This window comes from Globicephala melas, chromosome 13, assembly GCF_963455315.2.
Source record: "Globicephala melas chromosome 13, mGloMel1.2, whole genome shotgun sequence".
NCBI classification, from domain to species: domain Eukaryota; kingdom Metazoa; phylum Chordata; class Mammalia; order Artiodactyla; family Delphinidae; genus Globicephala; species Globicephala melas.
Genome location: NC_083326.1, coordinates 52,205,176 through 52,223,825, shown reverse-complemented (window position 1 = coordinate 52,223,825; position 18,650 = coordinate 52,205,176). Strand labels below are relative to the sequence as shown.

At 46.6% G+C, this 18,650-nt stretch overlaps 1 protein-coding gene across 3 annotated transcripts in view; it reads left to right on the top strand.

Moving 5' to 3' along the window:
* The first annotated feature begins 145 nt into the window (after window positions 1-145).
* The window catches only part of ENOSF1 (enolase superfamily member 1), a 23,255-nt gene continuing 4,750 nt past the window's right edge, over window positions 146-18,650 (top strand). For all 3 annotated transcript variants that reach the window (XR_009566437.1, XM_030842581.2, XM_060310633.1), the window contains exons 1-12: window positions 146-259; window positions 3,741-3,849; window positions 7,766-7,881; window positions 9,792-9,878; window positions 10,207-10,233; window positions 12,238-12,310; window positions 12,420-12,458; window positions 12,888-12,970; window positions 13,751-13,785; window positions 15,687-15,774; window positions 17,223-17,357; window positions 18,181-18,222. Coding sequence is in view for 2 of the 3 variants with exons in the window: in XM_030842581.2 (XP_030698441.1) it covers window positions 176-259; window positions 3,741-3,849; window positions 7,766-7,881; window positions 9,792-9,878; window positions 10,207-10,233; window positions 12,238-12,310; window positions 12,420-12,458; window positions 12,888-12,970; window positions 13,751-13,785; window positions 15,687-15,774; window positions 17,223-17,357; window positions 18,181-18,222 (918 nt within the window). In the remaining variant the exon portion in view is untranslated. The remainder of the gene's footprint in view (window positions 260-3,740; window positions 3,850-7,765; window positions 7,882-9,791; window positions 9,879-10,206; window positions 10,234-12,237; window positions 12,311-12,419; window positions 12,459-12,887; window positions 12,971-13,750; window positions 13,786-15,686; window positions 15,775-17,222; window positions 17,358-18,180; window positions 18,223-18,650) is intronic.

Below are 18,650 nucleotides of genomic sequence, written 5' to 3'. Positions count from 1 at the left end.
AGTTCGCCAAGTTCTCGAGCGCGGCCGTGTGGCCGCGCGGCCAATCAGCGCCCACCGCGCCGGGCTCTGCACACACACACACACACACACACACACACACACACACACACGCGCGCGCGCGCGCCTCGGTGCAGAGGGTGTCCCGCAGAGTTGGCAGCCTCGGGGTGCGGGCGACATGGTGCGCGGCAGGATCTCTCGGCTCTCGGTTCGCGACGTGCGCTTCCCCACGTCGCTCGGGGGCCACGGCTCGGACGCTATGGTAAGCGCTGCCTGACCGCCGGTGCCCTCCCGCCCCTCCGACGCTGGGCCGTTTAGGCTCGGGGCACCCCACAGGCCCCAGGAAGGTTCCCAACCTTGGAACCGTTGCTTTTGTAAGTGGAGAGGTCGGGAAGGGGAATGAAGGTATCTAGAGACTCTCCACCCTCCTAGGTTTTTTTCTCTTTTCTTACTGTTCCTTTCTTTGCTGACATTTAGTATTTCCTGTTTTTACATTTACAATTCTCATTTTGCTGGAAATGCGAATCGTATTTGCAAAACGATGTTGTTAGGTTCCCACCAGTGAAACCCTAAAACACAGCGCTAGCTTCTCAACCAGAAGGAGACCAGGAAGACCCAGGCAGGGTGTTAGGTGGTGATCCTGCTTCCGCCACAGCTTGCTGTGTGACCTGGGAAAGCTCCTAACCCAAGAGGCCCATCTGCGAAGTGAAGGAGTCACAGTCTGGTTGGAAAACCAGACGAACAAACTCGCAGTAACTGGGTCGTGTAAGAGGGGGCTCTCATGAAATTACCTGAAAACATGATTATAGAGGATGTGTCACATAAAGAGTTAAGTAGATGTCAGCCTTTGGAGATGCAGTAAAGTAAGCACTGAAGGGCATTTTTGCTCCCTGAGAGTGTTAGCGGGACAGCCCACACCACCACCACCTTCTAGTGCAGTGGTTCCCAAATATGAGTCCTGTGCAGGGTCTCCTCCAGGCCTGTCCCCACTGTATCCTCACTGCCCCTCCCGGCCCACTCACACATGGCACACTGGAAAAACAAAGGTGCAGGGTATGTAATGAATGTGTGAAACATCCGTGTTAGGGTAATGATTATCTGTTACTTGTATGGAGGGAGGGGAATTGGGTACCCAAGGACTTTCATTCACACTGTAAAGTTTTGCCTCTTAAGCTGGGTGGAGGACACCTTGATGTGTATTACATTCCCTATGCTCTTTGTGTACCTGAAATGACCTTTTGTTAAAAAGTGCTAAAGTTACTTAAAAGAATGTCCTTTATTCTTAGATTAGGTTCTTCCTGCTTTTAAAAACCCTTATTTGTTCTTTCTTATATGATGTTATGGTAAATGACAAAAAACACCCACTGGGCAATCCTTTGTGGATCTCCAAACAAATATTTGAAATTTTACTGACTTGTAAAATTCAAATACCTGATCATGTGCTATCGCCTCTGCCCCTCTGAGGTGTAGCAGCTGTGGGGAAACCACACAATCTCTCCAGGCCTGGGTTTTCTCATCTGTAAAATGGGTATAACAGTGTCTGCTTTATACATGTAAATGAGATGTGTGTAGAGAGCCTGACACAGAGAAGGCTGGCAATAACTGTGGCTGTAATTACTGTTTACATATGAAGAAACTGAAGCAGAAGAGTGCTGACCTCCATTTTTCTCTTCTTTGAATTTGTGAAGTGTTAAGGTTGCTGGCTTACCGTGGAATAACTTAGGAAATGGAATTTGTCTCTGGCCTGAGTGGTTTATGACCTCTGGGTCAGGAGAGATTATTATCTGACAGCTGTATTGCAAAGCTCATAAATACTGAAGTATTATCTCCCAGAGATATGGTGTGTGTTGTATGCTGATTTCCAAGTGCCTTCCTTTTAATTAATTAATTAATTAACTTATTTATTTGGCCACCCCGAGGCATGCAGGATCTTAGGAGATCTAACTCGTGCCCCCTGCAGTGGAAGCGCAGAGTCCTAACCACTGGACCACCAGGGAACTCCCCCCAAGTGCCTTCTTAATCGCAAGTCTGCTTGTCAGTCCTCAGCAGTACTGCCATGACTGAGGATTGCTCCCTGCACCCTCACTGCACGCAGCACTCAGCAGTTCAGCTCCCTTAGCACTTAGCAGCAGAGCGAGTCTTCCTGATCACAAGTAGGGTATTTTCATGAAGGAGCCCTGAAACTGTTCCCCATATTTGTTCAAGCAGTGGGTTCCAGTTACGATTTCTTACCAGCCTTTTAAGAAACGTGGAGCCCTCGGGCCTGCAGTGCTCTTACCAGCACTTATGCAGGAGCTAACTACGATTCCAGAGAGCCCAGCTCTAGCTGAGCCTGCCACTTACCAGCCCGACTTTTTTTTTTTCTTTTCCATTATAGTTTATATTAGATATTGAATGTAGTTCCTTCTGCTATACAGTAAATACTTCTTGTTTATCTATTTTATATATAGTAGTTTGTATATGTTAATTCTAAACTCCTAATTTATCCTTACCTGCCTTCTCCTTTGGTAAGCATAAGTTTGTTGTCTATGTCTGTGACTCTGTTTCTGTTTTGTAAAGTCCATTTGTGTGTCATATTTTAGATTCCACATATAAGTGATATCATATGGTATTTGTCTTTCTCTGTCTGACTGACTTCACTTAGTGTGATAATCTCTAGGTCCGTCCATGTTGCTGCAAATGACATTACTTCATTCTTTTTTTTACAGCCGAGTAATATTCCATTGTATATATGTACCACATCTTCTTTATCCATTCATTTGTCAATGGACACTTAGGTTGCTTCCATGTCTTGTCCCAGCCATACTTTTCCTCTCCATTCCCCGTTGTCTGCTGAGCTTCCTGGAGCTACTGTCCAGACCACTCTCTCCCGCCTCTGCCACCCAGTCCTGTGCCACTGTGTCGCCACAAAGACTGAAGACTAATGCGCCCTTGGCCCCATCTCTGCACATCAGCCTCCAGCCATCCCTCTCATCTTTCCCTTTATTCTGTAAGGCATGTCCTTCTCCAGAACTGATTTATGCCTGTGTCCCCATGCCCACCTTTTCTGACTGCCAGGGCCTGTTCCCTTTTCATTTTAAGTCTCTCCTTTTCTAGTGGCCCCCCTCCATCCCACATGGACAGGGCTTCCCACTTTGGAATAGTCTTTACTTGGCCTCTCCACCCCCTTTCTGTCCCTTCCCCACCGAACCCTAGATTACTGGTCCATGCCTGTTGCCTCCATCCGTTCATCTACTTCCTCCTTAACCTGAAGTCGACCTGTGTCTCCTTCCTTCTCTTGGAACTGCCCTTTCTATTTCTGCTTCCAGTGTCCTTCACCCTGGTCTACATTTCTTGCTGTCTGCTGCCCATCCCTCCCTCGCTGACCACTTGCCTCTCTGGCTGCTCCGTCCTATACTGACCCCCTTCTTCCCTCTCAAGGCTCAGGCCTCAATGCCTTTCCTGTCTCATCACACACTCCCATTAAGACCCCCTCTGTGTTCATGGCTTCAGTGACCACTTTTATGCCGAAGACTCCCAGATCTCATTCCTGGATCTTCACTGTCACCTCAAGTCCAACTGCCATCCTTCAGGAGGACATTCCTTTTGTCCATTCAGAGCTCCTGTGTTTCCTTTGGGGAACATGAACAGTTCCCTCTGATGGGAACTCTTTTTGGTGTTTTCTGTTCTTACGTGGCGTCATTCCCGGGTTTATTTGGGGATTTCTCACGTTTGCGGATTTGGGGGGATCATTTCCCCTCCAGCACACAGACCCTGATTACTCAGCTGCCTATGTTGTCTTGGAGACGGATGCGGAAGATGGACTCAAGGGCTACGGAATCACCTTCACTCTGGGGAAAGGCACTGAAGTTGGTGAGTTGAACATCCCTTGAGGTTCCAGAATGCTTAAGTTTCATTTACATTCCGATTCTGACCTTATTTTCCTCCGTATTTACACTGCTTGAAGTGAGTAAAAACAATGTTTAATGGTTTATTTCATTGGGATAAATTTTTAAATAGCAGATTTTGGCTTCTCTCCTTGTAGTCATCCATAGACTACAGGTGAATCCTTGAATCTCAGCCGATTTCTGTGCAGAGCTTTGAGGACCTGAACTGTGTGAGTGAGTGAGGGACATGACGTAGGCAGGCATGCATTCACAGAACAAGGCTTATTGTTGTGTGCAGAGAGCCTACTTGCTTTTCTGAATATTCCACACTGAGTTGGTTTCAAGTTCACTGCTCTTCTGGGCAGAAAAGGCTGTAGGTCCTGCCCAGTTTCAGAACTCTCATCTGGAAGAGCAGATAGTGAAGAATGCACATTGAGCCGTGAGTAAGCCTGTCTTTTCTCAGAGCTGGACGAGGGCTCAGCAGTCTTGAGAGTCCACATTTTTGGAGATAAGGAAACTGAGGCCCAGACAGCTGCTCGGTTAGTCCTGACTGCCCGAAGTGCTTTCTCTCCGGAATATTTACATACAAATTATTTGCTTGTTTTTTTTTAAATGCATAATTGTTTTTTTTAATGCACGCACAGTGTACAAAATTCAATATGTACAAAAAGAAGACCTCTGACAGATCAATTTCAATGGCTCATTAGGAGCTGAAGCCGAATTATGATAGGTTGAAGGGTGAGGGTCCAGGAAGGGAGGAAATAGATTCTCTAACTTTGGTGGTGATGCGATACCTCCCTCATGGATATTTGTACTGTCAGCCCTTGCCTAGTTGTAGAAGAAAACTCTTGACCCACCAAACGATTTTAGTATCATCGAGCAGATAAAAGGTGTGTGTGTGTGTGTGTATATGTATGTGTGTGTGTATATGTATGTGTGTGTGTGTATGTGTGTGTGTGTGTGTGTGTGTGTAGGACAAGGGAACCTTTCTTGAGCGTTATGTGGATGCCATCAGGCTCTTCCAGCTCCTCCCAGGGCTGCCGTCCAGTCATCCGTCAGCTGGGCCTTCCGCAGACACCTCCTGTGTGCTAGGCGCTCTGCCAGGCACTGCAGAAATGACTTTACAAACAAAGAGAGAGAAAGGGGACAGAGTCCCACGTACAAGGAGAAGGAAATCACGAACTTCTCAGGGAGACAGACATAAAAGAATCAATAGTGCAGTGCGAGAAGGACTATTTTTTTTTTTTTTTTTTTTTGAGTACAAGCTACACGGAAAGAAGTTTAGTTCATTGTCCAGGAGGGTCAGGACGGCTTCAGAGCAATGGTGAGGTTTTGAGATGAGCCTTGAGGGGTAACTAGGAATTGGCTGGGCAGAAGGAGGCACCTCGGCAATGATTCCCTGACCCCCTCCCCCTAAGTCAACCATTCACTGTTGATGTTTTCTCCCAGGCAGTGACCGCTGACCCCCACAGGTTGCTGAGCTGTGTATCAGCTTCTCCTGCAACTTTAATTCACTGGTGTAAGTTGAGCACTTTATGAAGCTGCTTTCTCCAGCCATACAGGGCAGCCCCCAAAGTTTGTACAAAACTCAGCAGGCTTACAAGATGTGTTCTGGGACAAGCCATGAGAACCACTCTCTGTTAACAGCCAGGACCTGGAACTGGGCCCGCAGTGGAGGGACGCTGCACTGTCACGTGGTCCCTGGGACAGATGTGTTGCTGAGTTCACTGTGTGGGGACCTCCCTGACCCCTCCCCTCCCCCACACTGTCCCAATGGATGCCTCGAGCAGGAGAAATCAATTTCCATCTCTCTGTGCCTGGAACAAATGGCTCTTTTGTGGTGATGGAGGTGGCTTCCGCCTGTTTCAGACCACAGCATGACGGAACCCATTTTAATTTTAACCTTGTTGCATTTTTCACTGCCACTGCCGTCTCACTGAACGTGTTACGTGGTGTTCAAATTAAAGTTGAAAAAAATTCCATTAGCTCATCACGGTTCTTCTGCAGCCTTTATCAGCCTACTTACCTAATCATCTTTTATGATCCAAGAAAACAGAAAGAAAACAATGCTTTCCTCATTAGTGTGAAGAAAGCGCCTATATGTGAGAGAGCGGGGAAGTTATGGTTGATTTTTTATGTATAAATGAGACCAATATAGTTTCTTTTAATAGGAAAAGAAAAAGAGGTGAAAAAAGCATAATTTTTAAAGAGAAAAGATGGCCACAAGCGTTCTTGCCAGCATGAGAGCTCAGACCCACGGTCCTCCATAGCCTTTACTGACTTGTCCCTCCCGGGCAGGAGGTCCCAGGAAGTGAGTCCTGGACAGATGTAGTCACAGGAGAGAACCCTGGCCTCAGTCAGCACGGAGCTGCCTTCAAGGCCGAGTGTTTCCAGACAGATTTCCCACCCATTGCTTCAGATGTGCACACCTGAAGCAGACTGTTCTCCACACTGGAGTCAGACCACCACCGCCCGAATTTCTGTGGAAGGCACCAAATTTTAGTAAACTTCCTGCAGTGGCCTCAGTTTGAGCAAGGAGAATCCACATCCTCTAGATGAATGTATTAGTGTTGCTTGCGCTTCTCTTAGAGCTGTGAAAGATGAGCCCATCCTTAACATTTGTTAAATGTGTTTGCTTTGTGATGTGAACAGTCCATGGTTTTCAGCAACCATCTCAGTAGAACAGAGGTTTAATGCAGATAATGATACGAGAGTCGCTGACTTACTCTTCAGATGTCTTTAATCCAAGAGCACCAACCATCAAGGACTGAGGAGCACTCTGTCTTCTCACAGTTCTAGGGACTGAGCACCTGAACTGGAATCAGTCTGCATTCCATTAACAAAAGCCCTAGAGAACACAGAAAGTGTGGATCAGCCCTAAATGCTGTATGTGAGAGCCAGTGCGAATCATCTGAGGGCTGCGTCACAGAGACCAAGCAGATCCTAAGAACATGTTTTAAATACTTTCAAAACATCTTTCTTCTAAGATCTGACTGATAGTAAAACTGTGCCTCTACAACTATCCTGTGAAATGATGTGAGAATTTTAATATTGAAGCAGTGGCTATACCAAACAAAAGTCGATCAAAATTTTTTATAATAAATTCATTGCTTTAGGGCTAAGTTGATGACTTGGTTTGATTATTTTGGCCTTTTACACATAGACTGAGTGTTTTATAGACTGAGCAAAGGATAGAAGGATCTTTCCCATACAGTTTGTTACTTTACTTGTTCATCTGAAATAACACAATAAAGTCTTTTTTAAGTAGAACACCAAAAATAAGTAATTGATGGTAATGCTGACCCAAATGCAGATTAACTTTGAAATTAGTTATGAAAAATGTAGTCTATCACAAGTCAATGGTAAGAAATTTAATGTTTATGAAAAGTGTTTTCATGTAGTTTAACATTTTACATGTAAGTATTAAGCCATTTGCAAATTCATTTCATTTTTAATAGAGTTATGCTGTGAATTCAAGATACTTTCTATACTTGACAATGATCAAAAGGCATTTTTTAAAAAAATTCTGTAAGTCAGAGTCTTATTCCTTAGGAACAATGAATTAGCAAGGTTTGGTTTTGAAGCTGACATATGGACACTTTACAAAGTGAACAGGAAAATGATTTGGGAACGTGATTTAAACTTTCAGATCTATGGCTCTGTCAATCAAAATGGGTTTGCTCTTTTCAGAAATTAAGATCAGTATATAGATTAACAGTCATTCTATCGTGTGCTATTAGTTATGACAACCATAGAAGACATATTTGGGGCAATTTTTAAAGGCATGTACCTTTTGTATTTAAAATTATTTTCATTAATGCCCACATTAGATTGTTTGTGGTGCTTGCGTGTCTTAATTTATTTACACCAAAACTAAACAAGAATTAAATCCCCTTTAATAGTTGTCTGTGCTGTGAATGCCCTGGCCCCCCACCTGCTTAACAAGGACCTCGGGGACATTGTTGGTGATTTCAGAGGCTTCTACAGACAGCTCACGAGCGACAGCCAGCTCAGATGGGTAAGGCACCTGTTTTGTAAAACACTTCTATAAATAACTCAGGTCTCATGTCCTTTGATTGCAGCATTTGTGAAAATAGAGACAGGTTTACAATTTTAAGGTAAAACATTTTATTCAGATAAATTAGGGCTTGAACCATTTGGACAATCAGTATTTTGAGGTAATCTGTTCCTTTCTGTAAGACTTGAATCTGGACATATTTGGATCCTGAGAGCTATCTCTGCCCTTATGGACCTCATCTCTGCTCCCTGGATGGGGAGAAGTGGTCTAGACTCTCTAGAGGATAAAGTGCTGAATGGGCAACATTTTTTTTGTTTGTTTGTTTTGTGGTACGCGGGCCTCTCACTGTTGTGGCCTCTCCCGTTGTGGAGCTCCGGACGCGCAGGCTCAGCGGCCATGGCTCACAGGTCCAGCCACTCCGCGGCATGTGGGATTCTCCCGGACCGGGGCACGAACCCGCGTCCCCTGCATCGGCAGGCGGACTCTCAACCATTGCACCACCAGGGAAGCCCATGGGCAACCATTTTAAGGGAGACATAATGTGAGTAGAATTGAAGTTGTGGGAGGCACTTATTAAGGACAAACGTAAGAGAAGAACAAAGGTTAAGAAGAGAAAGACCAGAGCACCTTTATGTGTATAGGGCTATATTTGAACCCTAAGTTCAAAGCATGAAGAAAATGAGGTTCTAGAGAGAGGATTTTATCACAGTAAGGTCAGTCTAGCAGCAGAGACCTTGCCGATGTCTCCTGACATCAGCTCTGTCTTTTCCTAAGTGCTCAGTCTCCTGTCCATGCACAGAGAAAGGCTTATTGTCCACATTGCCTCGAATTTCATTCTTAACTTCTGCCAACCAAGTGAAACTTGCTTTTAAAGCATCCCCTCGAAGGAGTTCCCACTGGTCGAATCTGGGACAATTCAAGCATCAAGAGAAATGTGGTGGTGATGTGTACAAGTCACTGAATAACCTAAGACTCCATGAGTCTGTTCAGATAGCAAACAACCAACCAACAAGGGAAACTTTGTCATTACAATCGAATACACACTAATATAACAGGAATGGTAACATTAGAAAACCACCATATTACAACCATACCTGTAATTGACTGAGGCAAGAATCACCAATGGATGGTAAAACTTGGGGGCAATATTAATCTCCTTACTTAGAAAGGGAAATGGTAACCACACAGTGGGGAAGCCTAAAGGATACCCCTTACCCAAGTGCTAAAAGATAATAGCCCTAACAAAAAAATGTGGTGGCAACGTTGCAATCTAATCATGATGGGGCTGCAGACCAACCCAGGTGGAGGAACATTGTGTAAGTCAACTGGCCTGTACTCTTTGAGAATATTGATATCATTTTTAAAAAGAAGAAAATTTGCTCCAGATAAAGAGAGACTAAAGTGAAATGTCAGCTAAATCTAATATGTGAATACAAGAAAGTACATTATTGGGACAGTTGGTGAAATTTGATTATAGACTGTCTTTGTAGGTAATAGTATTCTATCAATGTTATATTCCCTGAATTTGATCCTTGTTCTATGGTCATGTAAGAGAATGTCCTTGTTTTTAGGAGCTACATTCTGAAGTATTTAGGGTTAAAGGGGCATGATATTTGCAACTTACTCTCAAATGACTCAGTAAAATAAGTTTATATAATATATTTTATTTTTCTGTACATATGTGTATATGTGTATATATGTATATACAAAGAGAGAGACAGAGAAATATATAGGAGTTCTTTGTACTATTCTTGCAAATCTTCTATAGGTTAGAAACTATTGAAAAAGAGCTTATCCTCTAAGTGAGTTTCCATCGCTGCCTTTTAATTCATGAAACATGTCCCTGGCTAGAAGACCTAAATATCTTTTTCTTTTCTAAGAAGTGCTGGTGTGTTTTGCTTCCTAACCAGATCGGTCCCGAGAAGGGTGTGGTGCATCTGGCCACGTCGGCCGTTCTCAATGCCGTGTGGGACCTGTGGGCCAAGCAGGAGGGAAAGGTAATCCTCCAGGCAGCACCTCTGTGACCCTGCAGCACAGACACTTCCTCTATGAGCAAAGGCAAACGCACAGCAGGCTCCCAAGTGACATATGGAGAATTGTTCGATTATTCGTCTCCGCTGAGAGGTACTGGCCACAGTCAGGTTGTTGTTGGAGTAGGTTAGAAAGGGCTGAGCAAGAAGGGGTAGCAGAGGCGAGGGGCTGGGAGGCAGGTGTTAGTCTGATAGTGGGAATTCGCCACTAGTGCATTTACTGTCAGAAAACAAGTGGGTACTTAACACGTTTTGGGTACTTCACACATTTTACAAATCTCTTCTTTTCTTCAAGCCTCTGTGGAAGTTACTTGTTGACATGGTAAGTAAATTCTTTAATATTCTCATTGTTTCTGTAAATGAAATGGATTTCATGGATTACTTGCCTTTTGATAATCAGTAAATACATTCAGCACTGCCTCTGGATCAATCACTATAGTGCTGATCAAACAAAACCCAGTAAAGTCTAATATTCTTTTTTTTTTTTGGCTGCGTCGGGTCTTTAGTTGTGGCACACGGGATCTTTCTTTGCCGCGCGCAGGCTCTTCATTGCGGCATGTGGGCTTCTCTCTAGTTGTGACGTGTGGGTCTTTTCTCTCTCCAGTTGTGGCGTGCGGGCTTCTCTCTAGTTGTGGCTCATGGGCTCCAGAGCGCGTGGGCTCAGTAGTTGTGGCACACAGGCTTAGTTGCCCCGCAGCATGTGGGATCTTAGTTCCCCAACTAGGGATTAAACCCACGTCCCCTGCATTGCAGGATGGATTCTATACCACTGGACCACCAGGGAAGTCCCAAGTCTAATATTCTTTTTCTGGTATTTGAAGTAACAAAGAGCTGTGCTCACACAGGCAGGGAGGTCCGATGGTCCCACCTCCCCCACTGTGGCACTTGTTTCCACATGTAACACAAATTCTTGAGTTTCCGCTTCCTAACTGTGAAAAGGGGATAATCATAACTTCTCTAGAAATTCCATAGAATTGGTTTAAAGACCAATTGAGAAAAGTGCTTTACAAACTCTGACGAGCAAGATGTTATTATTGAAATATTATCTGGTCACTTTGACTCCAAGAGCAAATGGCAGATCAGACTCTTGAGCAAGGAGCCCACAGTGAATTCTAAAGATGTGCCCCTGCCGTTTCCTTTCTGCCTGACCTGTTGATATCAGGGATGAGCACTTGGCTGCCAAGGAGGAAAAAACTCTGGGCAGGTTAAGGGGAGTGAACTTCAGACCCAGGCAGACCTGGCTTTGAATCTGGACTCCACCACTTCCTGGCTGTGTGACCTTGAGCATGCTGCTTAACCTCTCTGAGCATCATCTTGCTTGGGGTAATGCCTTAGATGGTTGCTGAAAATCTGGTGGTTAACAAACGAAGGTCCTGGGACTTCCCTGGTGGTGCAATGGTTAAGAATCCGCATGCCAGTACAGGGGACACGGGTTCAAGCCCTAGTCCAGGAAGATCCCACATGCCTCAGAGTAACTAAGCCTGTGTGCCACAACTACTGAGCCTGCACTCTGGAGCCCACGAGCCACAACTACTGAGCCCGTGTGCCCTAGAGCCTGTGCTCTGCAACAAGAGAAACCACCGCAATGAGAAGCCTGCGCACCGCAACGAAGAGTAGCCCCCACTCGCCACAGGTAGAGAAAGCCCGCGTGCAGCAATGAAGACCCAACGCAGCCAAAAATAAAATAAATAAATAAATTTACTAAAAAGAAAAAACAAAGAACCATGGCCTTGAAGACTGTTGGGCCGGCAGACGTTGTCTCTTCTCTGGAGGAAAGTGAAAATGAGAGGCTGTAACATCATCTCTCTGACATGGTTGCGGGTGGCATGGGGGCGCCATCTGAAGGGGAAGGACGTGGACCTCTTGAGCCACCTGCAGGCTCAAGGTTGGCCTCTGAGAGGGGTGTTGGAGGTGGCCCCCAGAACTGAATGATTTGGGGCCACTAGGAAGGTGCCTGAAATCCCACCTGTGGACTTTTCATTCTTTTGGATCCTGTTCTGTTTCAATGCCAGTGGTCTTAAAAGAAGCAGAATCTCGGCATTGAGAGCTTTTATGATATTTAAGGGTTACAGCGGAGTACTATTGGTCACAGTACAACCTGCTTCCAAACTGACTGACTTAGATTGGGGTGGGGAGGTCTCGCCAGAGACCCAGCCTAGAATGTGGGCCTCCCCAGTGAGGCCAAAGCCCCGACTTTGGGAAGGGGGGAGAAGGGGACCCAAAGGTCCTTTCCCGGTCAGAATAAGCCCATGTCCAGCAGATTCTTAGAAACATAATCCACTTGTGAATTGATGTGGGCCTTTCCTACCTGCTCTCTTGCTGCCAGGACCCCAGGAAGCTGGTATCCTGCCTAGATTTTAGGTACATCACTGACGTCCTGACAGAGGAGGAAGCCTATGGTGAGTCATCCCCAGGAGCTGGGAGCTTTCTGGTCCATTCTTATATGGAAGCAACAGGGCCGAGTGCTTTGTTGTCTAAAAGAGTGATGATGCTTTTTATTTTTTCCAGAAATCCTGCAGAAAGGTCAAGTTGGGAAAAAAGAGCGAGGTGGGTTGTGAGGAAATTCTCTTCATTATTTTTGCTATCATTGTGCACTTTTGAGTGTCCCCGTCCTTGAGTGTCCAGGGGTTCGCATCATCCCCCTGCAGCAGGCCCACGGACAGACGGTTGAGTCTAGATGCAGCGGCCTCCTGGTGTGACCTCTTAGGTCAGAGTTCACTTCGGCCACTGCTGGGAGCAAGGCTGTTTTTAGGGTTACACCACACGCCACGGGCAAGGCCTTGGCCAGCAGGGCGTCCCAGAGGGTATCCCGGGACCTGGGTGTGACATCCTTGGGATCCGCACCGCCTCCAGGTGCCTGTGCAGGGCGGGCAGGAGAACAGCTGGATTCTCCATGGGCAGCGCCTTAGCCACAGGCAAGTCTAAAGCTGAAGGTCCCGCAAACACAAAATGTTGACGAGCGTTGTGTTTCCACAGAAGAACAAATGCTGGCGCACGGCTACCCCGCCTACACCACGTCGTGCGCCTGGCTGGGCTACTCGGACACCATGCTGAAGCAGGTGGGCGCTTGAACCTGGTTTTCTAGACAGGCTTTCTGGAGGGACATCATGTTTTCCTCTTAGCCTTTCTGAATCGTTAAGGATCCCAGGCCTTGCCCTGGAGGTCCTTGGATGTGAGCAAAAGGAAAGCCGTTTCCGTTGTGGACGCTGGGCCCGTGAGCTGGTGAGCCCCACCTCGGCCCTGGAGGGGGAAGCTGATTCCCGGGCAGAGGCAGCAGCATAACATGGTGCAATGTGAGCCCTAACCGTGCTCTGCCTCAGTTTCCTCACTGCGAAGTGGGGAAATAATAGCTGTCCGGGGTGGAGGGGGTTGAGGATTCCGATGAATGCTGCCGTGGTGTGATGCTCGCAGCACATGGTGGCACCTGGTGGGTGGTCAGCGCCTGCCTGCTTTACTGCCCTTTCCCATCACCCTGTGCTCACCTGCCGCTGAGAGCGAGAGAGAGGGGAGACTAGCTTCTGTTCGTTACTCTTTTATCCACTCTTCCTGTGGATACCACAGAACATCCTGGCTTTAAAAAGAGGGACAGAAATGCTCCATTCCCCAACCAGGAATGTTGTGACCATTAATGAAATGGTTCCCATAGAGATGAGGAAAGAAAGTCACCAAGCGGTCATGCTCTGTTGGCTAAGCTGTTTCTGCTCTGAATTTCAACACATGGTGGTTCTTCTGGTTCATGGTACAGCCGTAGCATTTGTGAAGCCAAATCAGAGATGGCCAAGGTGCTGCTTAGATCTAGGAGTGTGTGTGTGGTGATGGCTCTGCTCCTCTCCCCACAGCTCTGCAGCAAGGCGCTGGAGGACGGCTGGACCAGGTAACTTATTTGGGTGAACTTGACTCTCCAGTTAGCGAGAGAGGCTGGTCGGTGGAGAGGAGCCAGGATCCAAAAGTACCAAGGAGGCCAGGATTCGCCCGGGGCAGTCTGGTGTGTAAGGACACACCAGGGAAATTTCAGCTGAAGCTCTTTCTCCAAAGACGAGCTATGAGTCTAGTTAGAATCGTGGAACATCAGAGTTGAAAAAGATAATTGATTTCCAGCCCCGATCTAGAAATCTACTCTTTACTATAGTAACAAGCGTTGATTCAGCTTCTATGTGAAAACCTCCAGAGGCAGCGAGCTTGTGCGTTGTTGGAAGGCTCTGAGTGTTGGAAGAGCTTCAATGTAGCAGACCCTTTGTTTCCCTATAACTTCCAGCCACTGGTCGCAATAATTATCTTCGGAGTTCTTCTCCCAAGAGTCTGGCCCCCCTCTTCCCCAGGCCACCTCCTCTCCAGACCAAGCCTCTGCCTTCTCTTCTCCTTCTCCCTCATGGTTATGGACCCCTGGGCATCCTGGGGTTTCCTTGGGGTAAACTACGGTGGGCAGTGGCCCCGAATCCCGAAGCTGTGCAGGACACAGGGACCATCACCTTTTGATCTGGTCACTGAGCCCATCCATGCGGCTCAAGGTGGACATTGTGCCTGTGAGCCGTCACCAGGCTCTCTGCGCGACAGTCTGGCCACCCGCCTCCTGTCGCTCCAGGTGTGGTCTGTGGAGCAGCAGCACTAGCGTGCCCTGCTGCTCGCGGTAGATTTAGAAAACCATTTGTATAGGTTGCTTAATAAGTAAGGACCAAAAACAAGATCTCCCATCAACTTTAAAAAACAAGTGCAGAATCTTGGGCCTCACCCCAGACCTGCTGCATCAGAATCTGCATTCTAACAAGATCCCTGGGTGATCTGCATACCCACTGAACTGTGAGAGGCACTGAGTTATGGTTGAATCCTCAGCTAAGTAAAGGGTTGGGGACTGAGAACTTGATGGAGGCAGCATGAAGCAGTGGAGAGGCTTGGGATGTGGTGGATTTGGAATCAACATCATGCCTTTTCCTTTCATCTCCTGCAGTGCCTGCCTGCTGTGTGACCATGGGCAAATTGTTCAACCTCTCTGAACCTCATTTTCTCTCTATAAAATGGGAATCATAATATCTCATGGTTTTCAAGGTTGCTGTCTCTGAAAAGGACCAGCACAGCCAGGATTGGTAGCAGGTGCTCAGTGAGTGCTGGCACCTTCCCTCCCTCCATGTGCCCAGGAAAGGCTGGAGCAGACACCGCTAGGAGTCAGAGAAGGCCGAGGAGAGATTCCTAGGCCCCTGAGCATGGGAAGCCCAGCATCCAGAAGCTAAGGCTTCCACCCAGGATAGAAAGGTCATCTTAGTGTGTTTGGTGTTGAGCAAAGGGGAGAGAACAGCACAGGCTGTGAGAGGGGCTTTTTTGTTAGCACAGCGGTTGGGCGTTGTGGAGAGGAGGACCTTGGACCATCCTGGCTCCAAAGCAGCAGCCTGATGTCCGTGTGTAGGACAGAGAGGCTGGTGAGTGAGGCAGAGGATGCCAGCTCACCCGCCAAGTCTGACTATGCCTTTTCCGTTCTTAACTCTTCTTCATGGCACAGCAAAAAACTCAGTTAATGTTATTAAAGATCTAGCTGCTCTGTCCATTGCTGGACTTCAGGACAGCAGGTAATTTAGAGTTACTGCCCCGATACTGAGTAAAAAGATACACTTACAGGGTTATTTTTGAGTGGCTTGTCTGAAGATTGATTGGGAAAGGGCAAGAGTTTACTAGAAAATGTGACCTGTGAATTATTGACAGAAACAGTTACTTCTGCAGAAAAGCCACGTGTCTTTGCCAAGTCAGGGGACAGATCTAAATTATGAGACCAAACTTATTTTATAGGTTTAAGGTAAAAGTTGGTGCTGATCTCCAGGATGACATCCGTAGATGCCGACTCATCAGAAACATGATCGGCCCTGAGAAGACGCTGGTAAGTAACCTCCCTGCCACTGAGAAGTAAGCAGCTGTATGTGAGAAGCCTTGTCCAGGGCCAAAATACAACTTGTTTCAAGCAAGGATTAAAGAACATTGGGAACTTTAACACCGTATGTCAGAAGTACAGCTTTGAGCTCTTGGAGTAGGCAAATTGTTTAAAAAAACAAAAAACTGAGGGGGCTGATTGATAGTTTTTTATTCTGCGGAACTAAGTAAGATCAGGTTTAGGGATTGTTCCTTTGTGCTAGGACAGATGCGCCTGAGCAAACAGGTCTCCCATTGGCGCCCCAGGTGTGTCAACCATTCAACCCCCCCCCCCTTCTTAAATCCGCCAACCCGCCTTCAGGTAGGTGGGTCTCAGGGAGCCATTGCTCAATAAATGCTGGAACTTTTGCCGAGATAAATGTTAAATATCAGTCATTCCTACCTATTTTTATAAAACATTTCTTCCTATGTGTAAAATATTTTCATAAAATAGTCACAATAAGATGTTTTTATATCTTTTTTGGAGGCATGTTTCATATATTAAAATAGAAGTTTGAGCCCTGGACCTAAGATCAAAAGTCCCACTATTTATACATGAATTAATGTTACTTTTGTCTTGTGAGGTCATGCTCATCTAAATAATTTATGACAGGAATAGATTCTGGGCGCACTATCCTCTGGTTCCCACAGAGTCCCACAAGGGACCTCTTGCCACTCAGCACATTCTACTAAAGAATTCCATCTCTGTGTCTGGCTTCTCCAAGTGTGATGATATCGGGGATGGAGGGGCCCTTTCTTGTCTCTGCACACCCTGGCTTCCTGGCAGTCTCACTGCACACAGAGGGCCCAGGCCTTAGAGTGAGAGGCCTGGATTTGAACTCGCCATTTACTTATCGTCCTTGAGCAAGTTACTTCTCTGCTTATGTTTTCTTGTCTGTAAGATGGGTTAATGTGAACTGCCTCATAGAGTTATTATAAATATTAAATGGAACAAAATCCATTAAATGCCTAGTGGAGTAGATGCCTAATTAATGGTAGAGTTTGGGTTTATTATTGTGCCAAACACATAGTAGGTAATAGCCAATAAGTGACTATTGAACAAACTCGGTATTAACTGTGCATGATTCAGAATGTGATAAAACAGTTCCTACAAATGATGAACCCTGCAAGACAAATGTATTTGGGTGGTTTCTAAATGTAGATCAGGCTGGAGCTCCAGGGCCAGCAAGCACTTCTGGACCTCACAGTGGCTCCCTGAGCAGCTTGCATCTCCTGAGACAGTATCTGGAGCCAGAGTTCGTCTTGGTGGCTGCTCTTGGGCTCCCTTTGTTATGGGTGTGTGCTGGGCCCCAGCAGTCAGGGGCACCAAGTGACAGCGTTTCCTCCCTGGGAGCCACAGCCTGCAGCAAGGTCAGCAGCGGGCACACCTCCCCATGAAGGGTCTCTCCCTCCTTTCAGATGATGGATGCCAACCAGCGCTGGGATGTGCCTGAGGCCGTGGAGTGGATGGCGAAGCTGGCGGAGTTCAAGCCCCTGTGGATTGAGGAGCCCACCTCCCCTGATGACATTCTGGGGCATGCCACCATTTCCAAGGTAAAAAACCTGCTGCTGCTGCTAGAGTGGTGGTCACAGATCCTAAGATTGCTGGGCTTATTCCCTTTCACAGTTCTATTTATTTTAGAGAAACTAAATTGCTACCAGTTGAAAGGCTACCAGCAATCCAAAGGTTAACAGACCTGATTCCCATACTTTGTAAATACAGAAATCTGACTGATACTCAAATATTTTACTCACCCAGATTGAAACAAAGTGTAGATTCCTCTGGCTGATTCACAAGCAAAGGTTTGCTTAGCTAATGTCAAGTTCAGGCCTCCCCATGAGAAGGCTGCCCATCCGTTTCCACAGAGCCCTTTAACCAGGGCGCTTCCTGGGCAAACTCACCTGAATTTGGGCCGGCTTCTCTCCCTTTCATATGTAAGAATATGTGAGAAATATCCTGTCTCTCAGGGAGTCTCCCATTAGCCGGGTTCACAGCACAGATCTATAAGCCAGAGCGCCAGGTGGGTCACTCATAGGAGAAAGTGTAACTTCTGGGAGCCCTATATTTTTGCATCCTCTGACAGAGCGAGCTCCATGAGCAGCCCTATTTAAACCAAAGGCTGCCAGATGGGTGAGAAATCAGGGAGGTACTGGTTGTGGGATGGAACACGTGCTGGCGTCAGACAGAGATGGCCCAGTGTACCTCCCCCACCCGCTCTACCACTTTCTGTGGCTCCTTAAACTTCACACGGCTCGACGGCAGGGCTGTTTCCTTCTTCAGCTCTAAATAGCTGAACAGCTCTAAATATTTTTAAACATTAGGAGTCTCAGTTCAAAAACTTAGGAAAATAACATCAGGTTGCCTTATATTTTACAGGCACTGGTCCCCCTGGGAATTGGCGTTGCCACCGGAGAACAGGTAAGAGATGTCTCCTCAGGGTCAGCACACACTGGCCACCGACTGGGGACACTGGCATACGCTAGGCTCCATCACCTGTGTTGTTGTTCTGAGTTGGGAGATTTTCTTCATCTTAGAAATTGGGTCACCTTAGACCACTTCATAGTCTGGAGTAAGACATACATATAGTCGAGTTTGCATGTTCTTCTACAATTCCTATGACTAAGGTCATTTATCTTTTTCAAAGTAGCTCCTCGGAATTTACAAGGCAGCAATTTAAAGCTGCAGGGGCCTAATGTGCACCATGTGGTTTTAAGTAAGCCAGCTTCCAAACTGGGTAAACATGATTGCGTTCCCTTTTTGTGCTTATAAACGAAGCACAAGTGCCTGCCAAAGCCCGCGGCAGGCGGCCCACGAGTAGAGCTCTGTGAGGGAACAGATTCTCGGCT